The 19113-nt window shown below is 40.2% G+C and overlaps 1 protein-coding gene across 1 annotated transcript in view; it reads right to left on the bottom strand.

Annotated features, from left to right (window-relative positions):
* Ccl28 (C-C motif chemokine ligand 28) overlaps positions 1–18013 on the bottom strand; it is a 32999-nt gene extending 14986 nt beyond the window's left edge. Inside the window, 1 exon segment of the mRNA XM_020185288.2 lies at positions 17890–18013. Within this exon segment, the coding sequence (XP_020040877.2) occupies positions 17890–17953 (64 nt within the window). The 5' untranslated portion in view covers positions 17954–18013.
* Positions 18014–19113: the final 1100 nt, after the last annotated feature.

Below are 19113 nucleotides of genomic sequence, written 5' to 3'. Positions count from 1 at the left end.
GGACAGATGTGCACATGAAACTGTGGGTTGTAGGATGTATGTGTCTTTAACTACATTTGATCCAAAGTAAAATAATTTAAGAGATTGCCAAACTGATGGCAATTTTGAAATAGCATCTCAATGTGTGTTTCCCTATGAGTGAGTTACTGGTCATTAAAATTTGCCCTTTGAATTGCCAAATCCTATTTTTGCTTTCTTTTTTTTAGTTTTTTCTTATTTGTAGAAACTCATGAAATATTTTAGATACTAATCTTTTGCCAGTAATGAAATTATCTCCCATAATTGCTTATCTTTTAACTTTGAAGTCTTTATTTATAGTTTTCTATTTGTGTCTTATTTAGAAAGTCTTTCCATAGCCAGAAATCAGAAAAGTAGCATTTTGTTTTCAAAAGCTTTGCTTTTTATTTCTGGAGTTTATTTTATGTATATTGTGAGTCAGAATTTTTTTTGCATAAGGATACCTATTATCTCAAAACTGTAAGGTAAATGAAATTATTTTTCTGTATTTACAAAGGGCAAAGACACCATTTTCCTCTTTCCTTTCGTCTTAAGAGACTTTCCTTGCATACATAGTGAACCTGTGAATCTGTACTTGGAATAAAAGTCTATCTCTAAGAATAAAGCCTAGGCTTCAGTTTTTACCCTGATAGTTATACCCAAGGTTGGGGCCAAATACTCTCACTTCCTCTCTCTCTCTCCATGTGTGTGAATTTTTTTGGACAAGATCTCACTATGTAGCCCAAGCTGACCTCAAACTTGTGATCTTCCTGACTTAGGTTCCTGATTATAGGTATGTACCCCACACCCATCAAAATGTGTGTGTGTGTGTGTGTTTGGTAGTAATGGGGTTTGAACTCAGAGTTCAAGGCAGATGCTCTACCACTTGAGCCATGCTACCAGTCCTTTTTGCTTTAGCTAGTTTTCAAGTAGGGTCTTATGTTTATGCCCCAGGCAACCTACATGGTGATCCTTTTTATGTTTCCTATGTAGCTGGAATGATAGGCCTGACACACCACACCCAGCTTTTATTGGTTGAGATGGGGTCTCTTGAACTTTTTGTCCTGGTTGGCCTCAAACTGTGATTCACCAGATCTCCACCTCTCAAGTAGCTGGGATTACAAGCATGAGCCACTGCACCCAGCTTATTTAGTTATTTTTGATGTATAAAAATGATAGTGAGCCAAGTGGGGTGGTGTATGCCTGTAATCTCAGCACTTGGGAGGCAAAGGCAGGAGGGTAGTGAGAGAGCATGATTCAAAATAAAAGAATGCTGCTGATTATTTTATGTTGATCTTATACCAGAAACCTTGCTAAACTTTCTTTCCTTTCTTTTTTTGGTGGGACTGGGGTTTCAACTCAGAGCTTTGCACTTGTAAAGCAGGTACTCTACCACTTGAGCCACACCTCCAGTCATTTTGCTCTGGTTATTTTGAAGATGGGCTCTCATGAACTATCTGTCAGGGCTGGCCTTGAATGGAGCTCCTCCTCATCTCAGCATCCCAAGTAGTTAGGATTACAGGTGCAAGCCACTGGTGCCCAACTTGCTGAACTTTCTTAATTATAATATTTTGGAGTTGACTCTTACGTTTTCTAGGTAAGTAGCTATTTTTATCCCTTCTCTCTCAATTCCTGTACAGGAAATAAAGGTACTATAGTTTGGATCATGAATGTCCCTCAAAGGCCTCTGTGTTAAAAGTGTGGTTCCCAGCTTGTGGTACTGTTGGGAGGTGGTGGAACCTTTAGAAGGTGGGGCCTAGTGGAAGGAAGTTAGGTCATTGGGGATATGCCCTTGAAGGGGATGCAGGGACCCTGGCTGCTTCTTGTTTCTCTCTTTGCTTCCCATTGGCTATGAAGTGAGCAGGCTCCTTTACCACATGCTCTTGCCATAATGTACTGCTTCACCACAGGCCCAAAAGTAACTGGGCCAACTGACTGGACTGTAACCAGGTCTGAAACCTCTGAAATGATGAGCCGAAATAAACCTACCCTCCTTTTTATTTGATGTGCCTCTGGTATTTTGTCACAATGGAAACCTGACCCACACAAAAGGCTTTTCTCCTTTAATCCATTACTTTCCTGTAAAGAACAGTGCCAAGCCCATTGTAAGCTCAATACATAATCTTTAAATTAATGTGGTAGATTAATCTACTTTCTCCCTTGCACTACTTGGATAACCATACTTAATCATATGTATTAACTTTTATTTGTGTTTTTCTTTGATTTTCTATTTAAGTTTTTGCCTCTGTGCATAAATTAGTCTGTACATTTATTACCTTATACATCCTTGCAGTTTTGGTTATTCAGGTTATAATAATTTTAGTGTTGCATTGAACAGCTTTTGAAACAAGAAAGGGGAGGCCAGAAAAGAAACAGACAGACTGTGTTCTGAGGATGAGACAGGGAGAGGGGATGGCAAAGCAGAGAGATAAAACTTAAGAATTGAAACATGAAGGTCACACAGCAGTAGGGAAACGAAATAGCCAATAAAGTCACATGCAGCTATATGTGGGTTGAGCTTTGCATTTTGTTCCTGTAACCTGCTTGCAAGGATATAAGGGGAGACCTCTTTGTTCTTGGGGCTCAGCCTTTGGACACGAGTCCACTGGGTCTGTGCTGCCACAATAAACGTTCCTTCCTGCTAATCTGCCTCAGAGATGCCCATCTCAGCTCATAATTTTCAGCAACATTACTTGGGGGATTGTCCGGGATCACAGGAGATGGTGTGACCCCTTGTCACCAGGGTGTATCCTCTGGACTGCTGGGAGGAGATCCCACCAGGCACCAATGGACAGCTTGATCCTGAGGGGAGACTGATCCTCCCAGCAAGTTGGCGTGAAGGCCTCAGATGCACAACTTAGGAGCACCGCTCTTCTACTGCTAAGAGCCCAGGTCTGAATTCAGGCCTGCCTCAGGAAGCAGAAGGGAAGACTGATCCCATCCCAGAGGCTGCTAGTAACTGCCTGTTGGGGCGAAACCGTGTCTCTCTGGTTTAGGGAGTGAGGTGGAAATATTGCGCCATGTGAGGATATACAAAAATGAGCCTGAGACACAGCCCAGCTGCAAAGTGGGTGAGGCATCCCAACCCTTGGTTCCATGGTGAACTCCTAAGTTCAAGGGTGAGCCCCAACAGGGCCTCTGGTCTGAGGTTTATATGGACTCACTGGGGCCAAAGAGTTGCCTAAGTCCCTGCGAGGGGAGTGGCAGGAGGCAGAGTGAAAACACTCCCTTGGACTGTATGACTAATAACTTTAAAAAGGGATTTCATGGAGACTATGGAGTTAACTCCCAATAAGCTAAAGGTCCTTTGTGAAGTAGATTGGCCTGCTTTTGATGTCGGATGGCCTCCGGAAGGGTCACTAGATAAAACTGTGACTAATAAAGTTTACAGAGTAATTGAAAAAAAAACAAAATCAAAAACGTAGCAACCTAGGAAAAATCCAAGAGGCTAAAACTGGTCTTCAAAAACCAGACTTTGTTGTTTATTTAAATTCAGGTACCAATTTATTAGGCAAACTAAGGAAAAATCAGAGTCTTTCAGTCTTTTTTTTTTTTTTCTTTCAGTCTTGATGAATAGCTTTGGTGCCCCAGTTTGCACATCTTCACCCAAAATGGGCATCCTGAAGGAGGACTGAGGCTCAGCACTAACTGCGCTCTTATAAAAATTACCACATGAAGGATGGACTTGCACTGATACATAAGATCTGGTCTGACTTAAAAGAAAAGGAATGTCACAAAAGGGTTGTAATTGTAGAGAGGGGAAAATGGAAGAATGGAAACAAAGTTGGAATAAGGTCTTCATGGATCAAAAAGAAAAAAAATGAGATGGTATAAAATGTTTAGAAACAAAAAAGGATAAAAGGTTTAATACATTACTTCAGTTGAATTTTTATGTATTAAAAATAAAAAGCAAGTAAAAAACAATTTAGGATTATTAAAATATGCCAGAAATACTAAACTTGCTGGCACCTTTACTTCTAGGGAGCATAAACAGGGAGAACCTACCTAAAAGGGTTAAAAAAAAAAAAAAAGAGCAACTTTGACTGTTGCTAATTAAAAAAAAAAACTGTTCCAAAGGTTGGTGCAGTAAGCTTGGTCTGTTATTGAGACAGTCATAAGAAGCTTATGTTTCCCTTGCTAATGGCTGGTCAGATTATGCATCCATCTAATGGTGTGCTCACAGTGTGTGTGTACATAAACATCTTGAAAACAGTTCTTATACAGTCCATGTGAAAATTATTACTCTGTTCTATTGCTGCTTTTAAGAAAACAAGTTATTAAACTTATCTCGATCAGGTCTCACCTAGATGCAGGCACTTAGGGGTTAACACTCCAGTTCAGACCAGAGGAGAGAGGAAAAGAAAAGGGAGAGGGGGCACAGCCTGCAACAAAAATCTTGGAATTTGGGTAGTTAAAGAAATGACCTTCGCATGTTTCATTCTGCCATAAATACAATCTGGAATTAAATTCTCTCATATAATACATGGGTCTATTAACAAATGAGATTTCTATAAATTGCTTTTATACAAAAATAATTTCAAATTAATGTGAGTCAACTCCCTGTATAGCTATCCTTATCTCAACCAGCAAAAACCTTTGTTCCTTCCTATTATTACTTATACTCTCTCTACAACAAAATTAGAAATAAAGGCAAAATAGTTTCTGCCGGGTATGGAGGGGGTGGGGGGAGGGGGAGGGGGCGGCGTGGGTGGTAAGGGAGGGGGTGGGGGCAGGGGGGAGAAATGACCCAAACCTTGTACACACATATGAATAATAAAACAATAAAAACAAACAAACAAAAATAATAATTTCAAGATTGCTTTCTTTCTTGTTTTTTCATACAAATGTAAGCCCCTAAGTTAAAAGGTTTTATGAGTTATTTTCAACAAACAACAAAAATATATAAAAGGTATTAAGGATATGGTTTTTTTAAAAAAATGTAAAAAAAAATAATACTTTTAGATTTAAAAAAAGGATAATGACAAGCTCCCCCAGAGGGTACATATTAAGTTGTCACAAAGCTATAGATGCTTATGTAAGTGATTAAGTTAACTAAAATCTAAGAGTTACATTAAAGGTTTTGTAAGGTCAAAATTTAATGTACTGATGTTAAACTAAAATTTAATTCTCTAAGCACATAACAACAAGGCCATCTTTAAAATATTGTATTGTTCTTAAGAACACTTACAAAAAATTGTCTTAAAAATGGTTTTTATTTTGTCAAGATAACTGTCAAAAATTTTTGGTGCTACAGGCTAATCCACAAATTTGTCAAGACAACAAGAGTTTATTAAAACACAAAAAGACAAGAGGCAGCTGAGCATAGGGAGTGCTGCTGCACTCAATATTTATATTGAGACATATTTACTTATGTAAAACAAAGCCAAAGCACACCCTCCAGATAGGATAAAAAATAAATTAAAAAATTAAAAAAGGAGCACTACACTGGAAGTCAAGACCTCCAATTTTTATTGGACTCAACAGAGTGAAGGTGTTAGTCCTACTCCTTCCACATGTTGGATGGAGGGAAGTTTTGCCCTGAGACAGCCAGATTGGGCCTATTATTTTAGGGGGGCTCCACTGAGTACAGGTTGGTGGGATCCTACTGTATGTCACAAGCCATTCGTTAATGTCAACAATCTGGGATGTGATCCCTGAGCCATGACTCTTGGCCACTATGTTTGCTAACTCCGCACTTAGTCCCCATAAATATTTACCTGTGTTCACTGGTGATTTTTGTCAGGGTTTTAAATACTAAGGTAACTGAGTCATGTTCATTTAAGAGTTGGTTTATGTTGGGGTTAACAATAAGGACAGCAATGTTAGGACTAGACCCCCTCCCCCTTGCAGATGGTTTACATTTATCTCCCTGGATAGATGCCAAGGACAGTTAGGCAGACAGTGACCTAACTACAACTTATCTTTCTTGGTTGCCCAGCAACAATATCCCTTACTGACCTTCCTGGTACTTTTCCACTAGCCCCCTGTATCTAGTCCAAGCCTGTGTATGGCAATGGCTCTAGCTTTCTTGCTGGGGTCCCCCTCCACAGGGCTCCTGCCTAAAGAATAAACCCTGTACTGGTGTTTGACCCATTTCTCTGCCTCATCCATACTTCATATTTTCTAATAGTTTATATAAAACTTTCTAGATGACCTCATGGTTAAACAACTGTTGTATTGGGTGATTTTAATACAGCTGGCATCCTATATGTGTCTGTGACTGGGCTATTTGGGGTCACTGATCCTGTTCTCCTTCCCCAACTGATAAAAATCTAAGGTTTTATTTCAAAAGCAACAAAACTAATATGTATATATAAACTCTATAAAGTTATGATGCTGTTGCTGGCTCCTATATTTATGTTTTTCAAGTACATCAAGACTTCTAAAATATAAAGTTTAGATAAACATGGTAACAAAATGTTAGTGATACTGATATACTATTATTTGCTAAACTGTCCATCAAAATTTTAACCATGACTCTTAAGTTTTGTCATTACAGTTCTGATCCTTCTGGGGCATTTACAATCAAGTTCATAAAAAATGACTCTAATAATTACTTATGTGTCAACCAGGTTAGCTTTTTAGACATCTGCTTTTGTTACATTTGTTTTGTATTGTCCTTGTCTAGAAGCCCGGTGCCTAAGAGCCACTCCTTCTAAGCCTCTTTGTTGCTTAAATTTGGCCAGAAGGGTCTAGTTGGCACTGACTCCCACCTAATCTGTTTGTTAAATCCCCTGCACCCCCACGTGGAACCAAAACCAACCAAACAAACAAAATCCAGGAAAGAACAACCAGTCAAGAAAGAGCTTCAGTCTATGGCCCTATCTCATCTGATCTTGGAAGCTAAGCTCAGAGACAAGCAGTTTGGAGACAAAGCGGGGAATGCCATCAAAGTTCAAATGGAGTCACTGGTGCCAGACCTCTCAAAAATAACCAAGGCCGAGAGGATTAAAGAAATGGTTCTTATGCATGTGTGGCTATCTGGCATTAAAGCCCTTCTAGACACAAACTCATATGTTTAGACAGGTCTTCTACTTAAATAGAGATAAAATAACTATTTTGACTGGCTCCAAACATGTCCTTTGATACTTATTGTTTTAGCTTTTTTTAAAAACAGTGCGTTTTCTTGGACATATATACTGATAATATATTGTTGCCATGGTAATTCTACTCAGTTAAAAAAATAAAGAGATTGTCTAGATAAAAAAAATATATAAAATGTCCACCCATTAAAACCCCATTGGAGATGCCCTTTTGTTGTCATTTTGTCTACTCCTACTGCAGTTAAAGTAGCAGAGATTGCTCCTTGGATCCACCACAGCCGAGTCAAACCAGCTCGAATGGGAGTGCATCCCTGATTCCACTTCACCACTTCACCGTATAGGATCACCTTCGGGAACCTGAGTACCCTCCCCCAGCAGGACTCCAATTCCCAGGAAACAACAGGGGACCAAAAACCCTAGAGCAGGACAACAACCCTGCTCTAGTTACACCTTGGAAGCTGACTAGTCTACGGACAACAGAAGCTTGAGGAATCAACTCTCCAATGGGACAACCAGACTGTTTTCACACCAGTTATCTCACTCTGATGCATTGTCACCCCTTGTTTGTATCTGTTGCTGTAATTCTCACCATAATCTTTGCCATAGGTCTGGCAGAAACCGCCCCCCACTGATTGGACTCACGGTAAAAGGTTTTTATTTGCTTTCTTCTCTCTTTTGGGAAGGATGCATAATTACTGTTTATTGTTACTGATGTGGTTTCCCTTTATGGCCTCAGAGACCCCCTCCTGTGACCTACGTATACATACTACTCAGGCAGGAAATGTTGTCACTAGGACTTTGCTATTCCATACTTACTATTCTTGTGCAGACACTGTCACAGGGTCATGCACTCAGAACCACACCATCTATTCAGGGTGTTCCCATGGTAATCAGCATATGTACTTCAACCTCACTTACTGCCCCCAGGGGCGATGGTTAGAGATCAGGAGTATCTGAAATCCTGAAAACCTTATCAGCCACACCCAGGTGTTTAGTCCAGATAAACCAATGTCAGTGTTCTTTGATGCATGTGCAAACCATAGACAAAGGTGGATATGAAGGTATAGGCTATGGCTATGGGGGCCTAACTTGGGAAAGAGCCTATACAACAAATGATAAGTGTACGTGCCGGGGAGACAACTCTTGGCCATGTGATGATGTGGGTTCTTATTATTGTCCTTACTGGAGTTGTGTTTCATGGGGCACATGACGGAGGGCTAAGCCCACAGCCTCCTTCACAAAGGGAAAGCTGCCCCTGACTGCACCCATGGCACCTGTAACCCTGTAGATTTCACTGTACTAAAGCCATCGGATTGGACACGGGGACATATAATTGGCATAAAGATAGATGAAAAAAGCCTTGATCCTAAAAGTCTGATGCACCTCAAATTAGTAACTGTTACCCATGAGAGTTCTTCCTACCAAGTTTTTCACTCCTTTTATGAGGAAATGAGGAATAAATTTTCCATCTCTGCCAAAGCTAAAAACTTGTTCCTCTCACTGGCTGAGTCTATAGCCCAGACACTGAATGTCACTTCATGCTATGTTTGTGGGGGGACCAACATGGGACATCACTGGCATTGGGAAGCAAGGGAATTAAACCCATGGGAACCTTTTAATGAGACTGCTTTTCCAATGCACAGGAAAGGCATCTGGCTCCTAAAATCTTCCATCATCGAAAATTATTGTATCTCCCACCCAGAAGGCCAATTCTCCACCTCAATGGGGAATTTAACTTGTTTAGGACAGAAGTTTTACAATAACACTGCCCAAGACACCCAGTGATGGGGAACTCCAAACCACACAAAACCCCAGCCCCAACTACTGGTCAACTTTTGTAATCTCCAGAGAGCATGGAACAATCTTACTGCAAACATAGATTGACAGGCATCCAGGTACCTATATTAGATCTGTGGGAAGCAAGCTTATATGATGCTACCTAACAGCTCGTTTAAATCTTGTATGCTAGGCTCAATCAGACCATCTTTCTCCTTGCTTCCCCTCAGACAAGGTAAAAAACTGAGAGTCCCCACATATAAAAAAAAATTAAGTAGACAAAAACGGGCTGCCTTACAAATTGGCAATTAAAAAGATAACAAACAGCCTCCTGAGCGAATTATCCAGTACTATGGTCCTGTCACCTGAGCAAAAGACGGGTCCTGGGGCTATCGCACCCCTATATATATGCTCAACCACATCATCAGGCTGCAGGCTGCTGTTAAAATTATAACTAATAAAACTACAGGAGCTCTCAAAACAAAGCACTAAGATGCGCAATGCCATCTATCAAAACCACTTGGCTTTAAACTATTTGTTGGTCTCTGAGGGAGAAATTTATGGAAAATTTAACCTGAACAACTGCTGCTTACAGATTGATGATAAAGGAAAGGTCATAGAAGAGATCAGACAAAATAAGAAAGCTTGCCAGGTCCCCATCCAGACTTGGAGAGGATGGGATCCCAATGACCTGTTTGGAGGATAGTTTTCTGCCTTAGGTGGATTCAAAACTCTGATAAGGGCAATAGGCCTAATCCTAGGAGCATGCTTAATATTGACCTCTCTGGCTCCCCTGGTGCTACGGTCTATCAGAACTATTATGGAGGTCGTTATAGAAAAATGGGCACACATGTAATGATGCTATAAAATACAAACCCCTGGATCAAGAGGATGCTCTTTGACCCTGAGTGGGTCTGAGCATCAAAGGAGGAAATAATGTAGCAAGAAAGGGGAGACCAGAAAAGAAACAAACAGACTGTGTTCTAAGGATGAGATAAGGAGAGGGGATGGCAAAGCAGAGAGATAAAACTTAAGAATTGAAACATGAAGGTCACACAGCACTGGGGAAATGAAATAGCCAATGAAGTCACATGCAGCCATATGTGGGTTGAGCTTTGCTTTTTTGCTTCTGTGACCTGCTTACAAGGGTATATAAGGCAACCTCTTTGTTCTCGGGGCTGAGCCTTTGGACTCCAGTCTACCAGGTCTATGCCGTCACAATAAACGTTGCTTCCTGCTAATCTGCCTCAGAGACTATTATCTTGGCTTATAATTTCCCACAACACTCTGTTTTTCTATTGTTTGAAAAACTTTATGTAAGGATTATTTATTTGTTCCTTCATTTTTTTGGTAAAGCCTCCAAAATTATGTTGTCTTGGCTTCTGATTTATTTTATAATTACTGGCTTACTTAGATTTTAATATCTTAATGATAGTTTTCTAAGGAATTGTCCATCTTATCCACAATTTCTAACTTATTGTCAAAGTTTCATAGCATTATTTTACTTTATCTGCAGTTATGAGTGCTTTATTCTTACATACTGTAAGGAAAGGGGATTCCTGTGCAAAATAACAGTTAAAATAAATAAAATAATAATAAATATATTCATAAGATATAACTTGCTTCGAAACTAAAAAATGCATTCAACTCGTGGGTTAAAGTGAAAATCACAAAATACTTACCATGGAAAGCAGTAGGAATACTACCTATAATAGAGAGGATACAGTTAAATTTAACCTTACGCGCGTCTGTTTAAAACACACAGAAGACGAACGCTCAATTCAAAAACCTGGAAAGGGGAACAAAGGAAACAGAGCGAGCACGACGTCGAGACGCTTTACGGCTGTCGCGCTCCACGTATCTGTAGTCATGGCAGCCCAGGAGCCGGGGAAGTTGAGAGTGGAAGGCCAGGGCTGGAGCCAGACGCCAAGCATGAGCCCAAGAACAGCAGGAGAGCAGAGCCGCTTGGCCGGTTCGCCTGGGCGACGCTCTGCGGCCTTGCGGTGCGTGCTGTGCACCACTGGCGAGGTAGGAAGCTTTTCTTGGAGCCCGTGGTCCGCTCTTGTGTCGCAGAACAGGACGGCCGCGGAGAAGAGGCCCAGGTGCAGCCGGGCCTTGCGCGCGGGCTGGGGAGAAGGCCCGGTGCCAGCGCGAGCCCACGGTGCCACCCCTGCCCAGCGGACGGACCCGCAGACAGACGGACCCCTGGGCGCCCCGGACCCGGCCTCGCCACCGCGGCTCTCTCTCTTGGACCTGAGGAAACAATTAGCTGTTGTACTCCTGTTCGTTAACCCAGTTGTTTTTTTGCTTGTTTGATCTGTCAGTTTTTTATATAGGTATGTTAAAAATGTGAGATTATGTCAGGTTTTTTTCCCTTGCGATTCTGCTCACTTTTGTAATATATCAAAGGGTACAGCACTTTCAGATGCACCTAGGACCCCCCCTGCTGCACAGCCAAGATCAGAGTGAGCCTGGCTAGCAAAATGTAATGGGGCGCCAGGAAAACTTCGTAATCAGAATAATTAATACTATTTAAAAGTGGTTAATAAAACACTACAATTTTAAATAAAAACAAAATCTGCCCTGTACTTAACACTACTCACCTGCCTTGTCTCACCCAAGTCTTGGCTCTGGGTATAGCTTTTTGATGAGGTGCTCTTTTTTAATCTTTCGGTAAGATTCCTCTGTACCTATTACAGTTCATTGTTATTAACATTGCTACGCTAACCTTCTTTTGGTTAGTATTTGTTTTGTTTATTTTTCCATTTACTTCTCTGTGTGGGGCATGTGTGCTGGGGATTGAACCTAGAGCCTGGTCTATGGTAAGTGCTCTGTGTATCTGTGAGCTACCCTCCTAAGCTCCCCCCTTATCTTGCATTTTTTAGTCCATTTTCTTTGCTTTTTATCCTTTTCTTCTGTTGGATTGCTGTTTTTCCATATTTCCTTTATTATTTTTCTACTGGAAATTTAGGCTGGGTTGTGGTTAGGGTTAGCTTTCTTGGGGAAATGTCTACTATATCCAACACAAGAAGATGTGTTTCATCTTGGACATTTCCTGTGATGTGTGGCACAAGTGGGTTCAGTTTTGAATCATTTAAATAAGTATTAATATTTTACTAATGAAAGTGATTGCCACATCAGTCAATTCCAGAAGTACTTGTTTGGTACCTACCTTGTATCAGGCTTTGTTCCCATAAATACCTACCCTTAGGGGGTGACAGCACACACCCTTCCAACTTTATCTTATCATACCTCATTGCCCTGTTTACCTGTTCTTTCTTTGAAAATTTCCTTATTTCTCATTAACTAGTCTTGCCTAATTCTTGTAGTACTGAGAAATTGATCACTCTTTTGGTCTCTTAAATACTCCTTCTTTGTCCTGTCCTAAATAGTAAACATTCTCAAAGTTCCATCCCTAACATACTGCTCTTTTCTTTCAACATTTTCTCGTTTGATCCATTTTTTGTTTGGTTCCCCACCTCTGCCCCTCTGATCTGGGGGTTGAACTCAGGGTCTCACACTTGTTAGGCAGGTGTTCAACTACTTGAGCCATTCTGCAAGCCTTCTTTTCTTGTTTTAAATTACTACTTAGTCACTTCAGAATATATGCCTTCTACCTAAATATTCAGACATATATCCAGCTGCTCTTGAACTTACACTAGGAAGTCCCTGATTGAAGACGTCATTTCTACCACTTAAATTTACTTCCCTTTTCTATTTCTTCTCTTGTATAACTAACCATCATGTACTCCCGCTGAAGTCAGAAAGCAATGGGTCATTCCATCTTCCTCCTGCACTCCCCATAGCCAGTCTCAAACACCTGTAAATTTTACTTCCTTAACATTTCTCAGATCTGTCGTCTCCATCTCAGTTACCACTCCTAGATCAAGAGCACATTAATTGGTTTCTGAACTGAGCCTCCATTTGTCTCCTTCCAAAGTGTGCTTTTTCCATTTGAATCTGTGATCCCACAGCACTCTGCTTTCCTATATAGTATCCTAGTTATTACCATGTATGAAATTATGTCCTTGTATGACCATCTTAACTGTAAGCTTCCATATGGCATCTTTGTACCTCACCACATAGCATAGTGCCTGCCATAAGTGCTAAATTAGTGTTTCTTGGACTGAACTAAGCTCTGATACAGTCTTACATCACTGTTTCATTTTATCTTGTTTGAAGGCTTTTAATGTCATTAAACTATTTTTATTTTTAAAATAGGATTCTCAGTTTTTGTTTAAGGCTTTATGTCACAAATTTCCTAAAATTACATAGAGCTTTTCAAAAGTACCATCTCTCCACATTCAAGTAATTGGGAGTCATCTCAATATAATAAATTGTTTATCTATTATATTAAATATTTTAAAGATGATGCTATTTGTATCTGATTAAAAGCATTACTATTTGTCTTTTTGACTGGGCTTTTCTATTGGTTCTGTTGGTTTGGAGTTTCCAATATTAAGCAGATGAATGATTTAACAGGAATGTTAGTCCCTGTTTTGGTTCTGTGATCCAAGTTTGATCACTAGAGGGTTCTAAAGATTTTCCAGGGCTCAATACCTGTGAAGGCCAACACTGAAGCACTACACCAAATTTCTGGTATAAAAATTAGATTCTGGGGTTTAAGAAAGGAATCCTGCCATTATAGAGAGGTGAACCAGCTTCTTCTCTTACTTGGATATATTATTGCTATCTTGCTACTCAAAGTGGTTCCCAGAGCTGCTGGGCATGGTGGTGCACATCTGTAATCTTAGCACACAGGAGGCTGATGCAGGAGGATTGTAAAGAAAACCTCCCACCCACTTTCCACTCCTCCAGACATTATCCCTGGGTTCCAAAAAGTACCTAAGAGGACTTTATTTGGGAATAGCAATGTCACATATTACGAATTGGTGAATCATTCACCAATTGGTGAGTTTAACCTGGGCCACACAAGGAGATACTGTCTCAAAAAAAAAAAAATCAGTTTGAAAAGCACTGTAATATACAACACAGCAAAATAGAAAACCTTGCACAGGTTACACATGTGCTCTACCACTGAGCTAAATCCCAGCCCCACTTTTCTAGTAAGTTTAATTTAAAAAATTAGTGAGAACAGAACCTTGTGGGAGGAAAGATAAGGGAACTAGCAATTATTATATGCCAGGCATCATGAGAATAACTTGGTAAGATAGATAATGTTTTCCTGTTTTACACATATGAAATGGGCTCAGAGAAATTGAACAATTTCCCTAGTTCATGTCGTTAGAATTCTGACTTAGTCTTTTGGAATCCAAAGCCCACAGTTTCTCTGGAAGAAAGGTCATAAATGTGTTTTCAGGATCCATGAAGTCTCCAGACAATTAAAAAATACGAATATGTCACTTCAGTGGTAATCTTTAAATGGACATGTTTGGACCTTTTGGAAGAAGTTTTTGTTTGGTGGGACTAGGGTTTGAACTCAGGCCTTCATGCTTATAGAGAAGGTGTTCTACCACTTGAGTCACAGCTCCAGTCCATTTTGCTGTGGTTATTTTGGAGATTGGGTCTCCCAAACTATTTTTCTGGGCTGGCTTCAAACCACGATCCTCCCTTTCTCAGCCTCTGAAGTACTAGGATTACAGGCAAGAACCACTGGTGCCTGGCTGAAAGACCATCTTAGAAAGATCACTTTCAGGACATTTGAATTTTTCTTGTGTTCATGGTAGTATAGTCACCAGGTACAGTAATATCTTAATTGTCATAGACCAATCATAAAAAACTGAGTGAACTTCATAATTTACTCATGCTGAGAAGGGGCAAAATTATGTCATAGAGATTAAAATAGAAAAAGATGGAAAATCAGCACTTCTGATTCTGGACCTGGTAATATATACACTAGACTCAGACTCAAAACCTATACCTCGAGCATTGGACTATATTCACATTCAGAATAGTGATTTTAGCTTTAGCCAGATCTTAACCATTATATTAAATTAATGTCATGTTGAAATCATCTTGGTTCTGTAGTTGTGTTTTTAAATTTTAAACTTATTTTGATTTTACATTTGCAGAAGAGATTGATAATTGCACAAAGGATTTATACCTGGTTTTATGTTTACATGTCAAATAACATAGTAAAATAATTTAAAAATCAACACTAAGAGTAAAGAAGGTATTTTCCTTCTGATGGTCCCATCTGCTATTATATCACACTGTTACTCTAGACATAGAAAAGACACTAAAAAAAAAAAAAACCCACATATAGCTATTTTGTAGATATGATTGGCTTTTGCAGCCAAAATGTAAACACTTAATTGAACAGTGATATAGGATTCAAGAAATGCTGGATATGGTATTTTCTTTGGAGAAAAACCAAAGGATAGCTGATCACGTGGCCCATCATGTCAGACCTCTTGGGGATCACTCCTGGTAAATGGAGGGTTCAACAGTACAGAGCAGCTTTCAAGCACAAATGTATATTTGTGGTAACCCTCCTGAGCATATATCCTATGACTAAAACAAGCAAAATACAGGTTTTCTCTTAAGGTGCAAGGATTAACTCTGTAGAAGTATCTATGTGACTCAGGAGCCTTCTAAATGGCTCTGAGAAGTAGGTTGTTAATAGTAAGACAATTTGGGAGTCAGTGAAGCAAATATCCAAACTTGCATCTGTAGGACAGAAGTGGAGTCTTAAAGTACAATAAAAACAAGTAGGCCCACAAAGCCCTAGATTGTGGATTTAAATAATCTGGTTCATGGCTACTGAAATTGGATGACAGATACGTTTATGGACTTAGTACTGAGTTCTTTGAGCAGGTAGCCAGGTCAGTAGATATGGGATGTATCCTACCTTTGGATGGTTTGAACTCAGGGTCTTACATTTTCTAGGCAGGTGCTCTACCACATGAGCTATTCTGCCAGCCCAGAATCCAGGGCTTTCAATTATGGGGAAAGTCAATTTCCTGATTGATGCAAAGCACTTTGGCAATGCCAGTTATTGAGCTATTATATCAAGATAGCTGTTTAAGGCACTGTTAAGATAATGAAACAGCTTTCTGCCTGAAAGAACAAAATGTATTTCCCTAAGTCCCCAAACTGGCACAGGCCATTTCCTTATCCCCTCCTCCAGCCTGCAACAGTTGCCAAGGCCACCTGTTCCCTTCCCTTTACTGCCAAGTGTTCCTCACCTTCCTTCTGGTCTTCCATACCCTGGAGCCCAAATCACTTAGTACCACCCACAAGGAACCAGTGCTTGCTTGTGCACACACATGAATGGAAATTTGCTAAGAAAAGCAGTGGTATTGCCCTTCTCAGTTCCACCTTCATATATTTTAATCCAAAATCATTCCTTTTAAAATGGCAGAAGGTTGGGGCTTGTCAGGCATTGTGATCTTCCTGTGTCCCAAAGTGCCTTAGGTAAATCCCTGAGACTGAACCAAAAGACTACTATTGGCCTCCCATTCCTCTTTATGATCATCACCAGCAGTAGCTTTTAAACACTTCTGCAATTTGCTTCCCACCTTCTCTATCAGGACTTAGTCCCTTTTGCGGTTTGGTTCTGAGTAAGGCAGAGCCTCCCTCATTCCCCTTTGTCTTCCCTTCCCTTTTTCCCTTTCCTGGAGGAGGGCTGTTGTGAGGACAGCTGGCAACAGCGCATTTATTTGAAAGCTTTGTGTGAAAAAAAGTTTTTTGAGTTGGCGGGGTTGTCAAAAGCAGAAGTAAAGCCTGAGATAGGCCTTTGAGAAACTGTGAAAGACCTAAGTTTCCTGTGGTGAATTTCTCTGAAAAATGTAACTGAAACATAAGATCACAGACTTTTGTCTATATAAGACAAATGTAGATTGCTAGAAATTAAGAAGATATTATCCAGATTTTTAAAATTTAAGCCTGATAGGAATGTCTGTATACTAGTACACTAGTATACTAGTGTATACAGAGACCAGACAGTTAATGTGATACAGCAAACCTCAGAGGAGAGGGACAGAAGCTAGTCTACTTCTGTCCATTCTTGCCCAGGGTGTTTGGAATCATTGTGGTCAGATCTAATTTATTTTTATTTTTTTGCAGTGCTGCAAATCAAACCCAGGGCCTCATGTATGCTAGGTGAGTGTTCTACCACCGAAGATCAAAATCCAGTTTATATGTGTCTGTATAAGTGTGTGCATGTGAAATCTGTTATTTTATATTATTTTTGCGATTCTGGGGTTGAACTCGGGAATTGCACTTGCTAGAAAGGGCTCTACCACCTGGGCTATGCCCTCAGTCTTTTCTTTCTTTTTTTAAAACCTATTTTTTTTTTAAAATGTTGGCTTGAGAATTTTTTTTTTTCTTTACTGGGGCTTGAACCTTGGCTTGACTTTTTAAAAAGTGGACCAAACACAACTTGTATTCCACCTCTACTTTGGACTCAGAGAATCTGTTCAAGGTAAACCTTAAGAAAAGATGACTAGTCATATCAGCTAAGTATTTAGTTTCTATATATTTAGAGTTTTCTATATAGGGTAGTGAGTGCTATTTGTGAAATAGGTTCCCTCCAGTCCAAATGCAGTTAAAATCTCTACATACATGCTAGCAAATCACAAGATAAATTCCCTTTGACATAATTTATATGGTTCAGTCTCCTTCATGCTGATTTCCTTCCTAAAGGCCATACGGAAGTTTTAACCCACAGGGCTGACTTTGCTCAGGAAAACTGCAGTTTACCTAACATGAACCCAGTCGATCCAGTCTATGTTTCCCCCCAGGAATGTGTATGCTATGTTCAGAGAATTTAACAGGTTGGGGTGAGGAAAGAGACAGATGAACAATAGGGACTTTATTCTAGCCTTTACCTGGGGACAGTCTAAGATGCTGTCATCAGAAAAGGAGTCTCGGCTCAAAAGTGTACCTTATCCTCCAGGTGGCAGATTACTAATAATTCCTGTTAAAATGGGCTTCCTGAAATTAATGATCTAGAATTTATACCTACAACATTCTCTGTAGATGATCAGAAATCAGTGGTGACTCCTATTTGAAGAGATAGATTCCTCCCCCATCTCACTCCTTCCAGCACTGATTTTGGAGGAATTCCCCTCCCTTTGGAGACCCAGGTGGCTGGCACCTCCCAACTCACCTTCCGAGGTTGGAAGAGCCACACAGACAGCCATGGCCATGAACACAAGTCCTGTCTGCCGCATTCCTGCCTGATCTACTGGCTCTGGCTGTGAGATCAGGAAATGAAGCTAAAGGTGTCCTTGGGTGCAGAGAAAGAGCGGGGAAAGTAAGCCAGGTAGCCCCGCCCTGGGAGGTGTTCAGGGTGTCTATTTCTCATGTTTCTTAAGACCAGGCTCTTACCTGACTTGTCAAACTCCCAACCTGATGTGCGTTCACATTGCCAGGGGTTAGGGATATGGGTGGCCATCTGGCAGCTGGTGAAATCCTTGTGAGTTAGTAGCGTGTATCAGACTCCTTTGGGAGTCATTTAAAAATAAAAATAGAAATCTACATGAGTATGTACCCTCACAGGCCAGAATTCTAGGTAGGGAGCCAGTCATTTGAATTTCATAAAAACTCCATAGATGATTCTGGATGGACACTTCTGCTGAGAACAATTGCCTGAAAGGAATTTGCTACTGGTGGCTTAAAACCTTGAACAAGGGTGACAAGTCATAAAAAAATTATCTCCTCTGAAAGATAGGGAAAAATTCTAACTTACTTGGTCTTGTTTTGCACTCAGATTGCTTCCAGTGAAGTGTTTGGCTTATTTAGGAGAAAGGTGAGATAGGGAGAGGACAATGTCTGTAGAAGAGCCCAGAGCAGGCATGAGGAATGTAGTTCTAGGCCAGCCTTGCTGCTAGTCAGCTTTGTGAGTGAAGCCATGGGTTAAGGTAAAATTACTGGATTCCATGACTGCCTCTTCCACTGATGAGCTGTATAACCTTAGGAAGTGTACCTAACAGTTCTGTAAACAACAAGTCAGGACAGATGCCATGGTTCCTGTCACACTGCACTGTCCTGTGTGGTGACTCTAGTCCACATGTGGCTCTTGAGCACCTGTAATGTGGCTAGTCCAAATTCTCATGTACCCTAGGTGTAAATTATACATCAGCTTTCAAAGACTGGGTTAAATAATACAAAACATCTCATTAAAAATTTCTATATTGATTATTGAAATCATAGTATTTTCATCATATTGGGTTAAATAAAATGTATTGTTAAAATTAATTTCACCTGTTTCTTTTTACATTTAATTTACTGCAATGGTTTTTTTTTCCCCTTCTAAAATTCATGCTTGGATCTTAATCTCCAACAGTGTTGGGAGGTGAGGACTAATGGAAGGGGGTTTAGGTCATGAAGG

Source organism: Castor canadensis, chromosome 6 (genome assembly GCF_047511655.1).
Source record: "Castor canadensis chromosome 6, mCasCan1.hap1v2, whole genome shotgun sequence".
In the NCBI taxonomy this organism is placed as follows: domain Eukaryota; kingdom Metazoa; phylum Chordata; class Mammalia; order Rodentia; family Castoridae; genus Castor; species Castor canadensis.
Note: the sequence above shows the minus strand (reverse complement) of the source record. Positions and strands in the feature narration are given on the sequence as shown.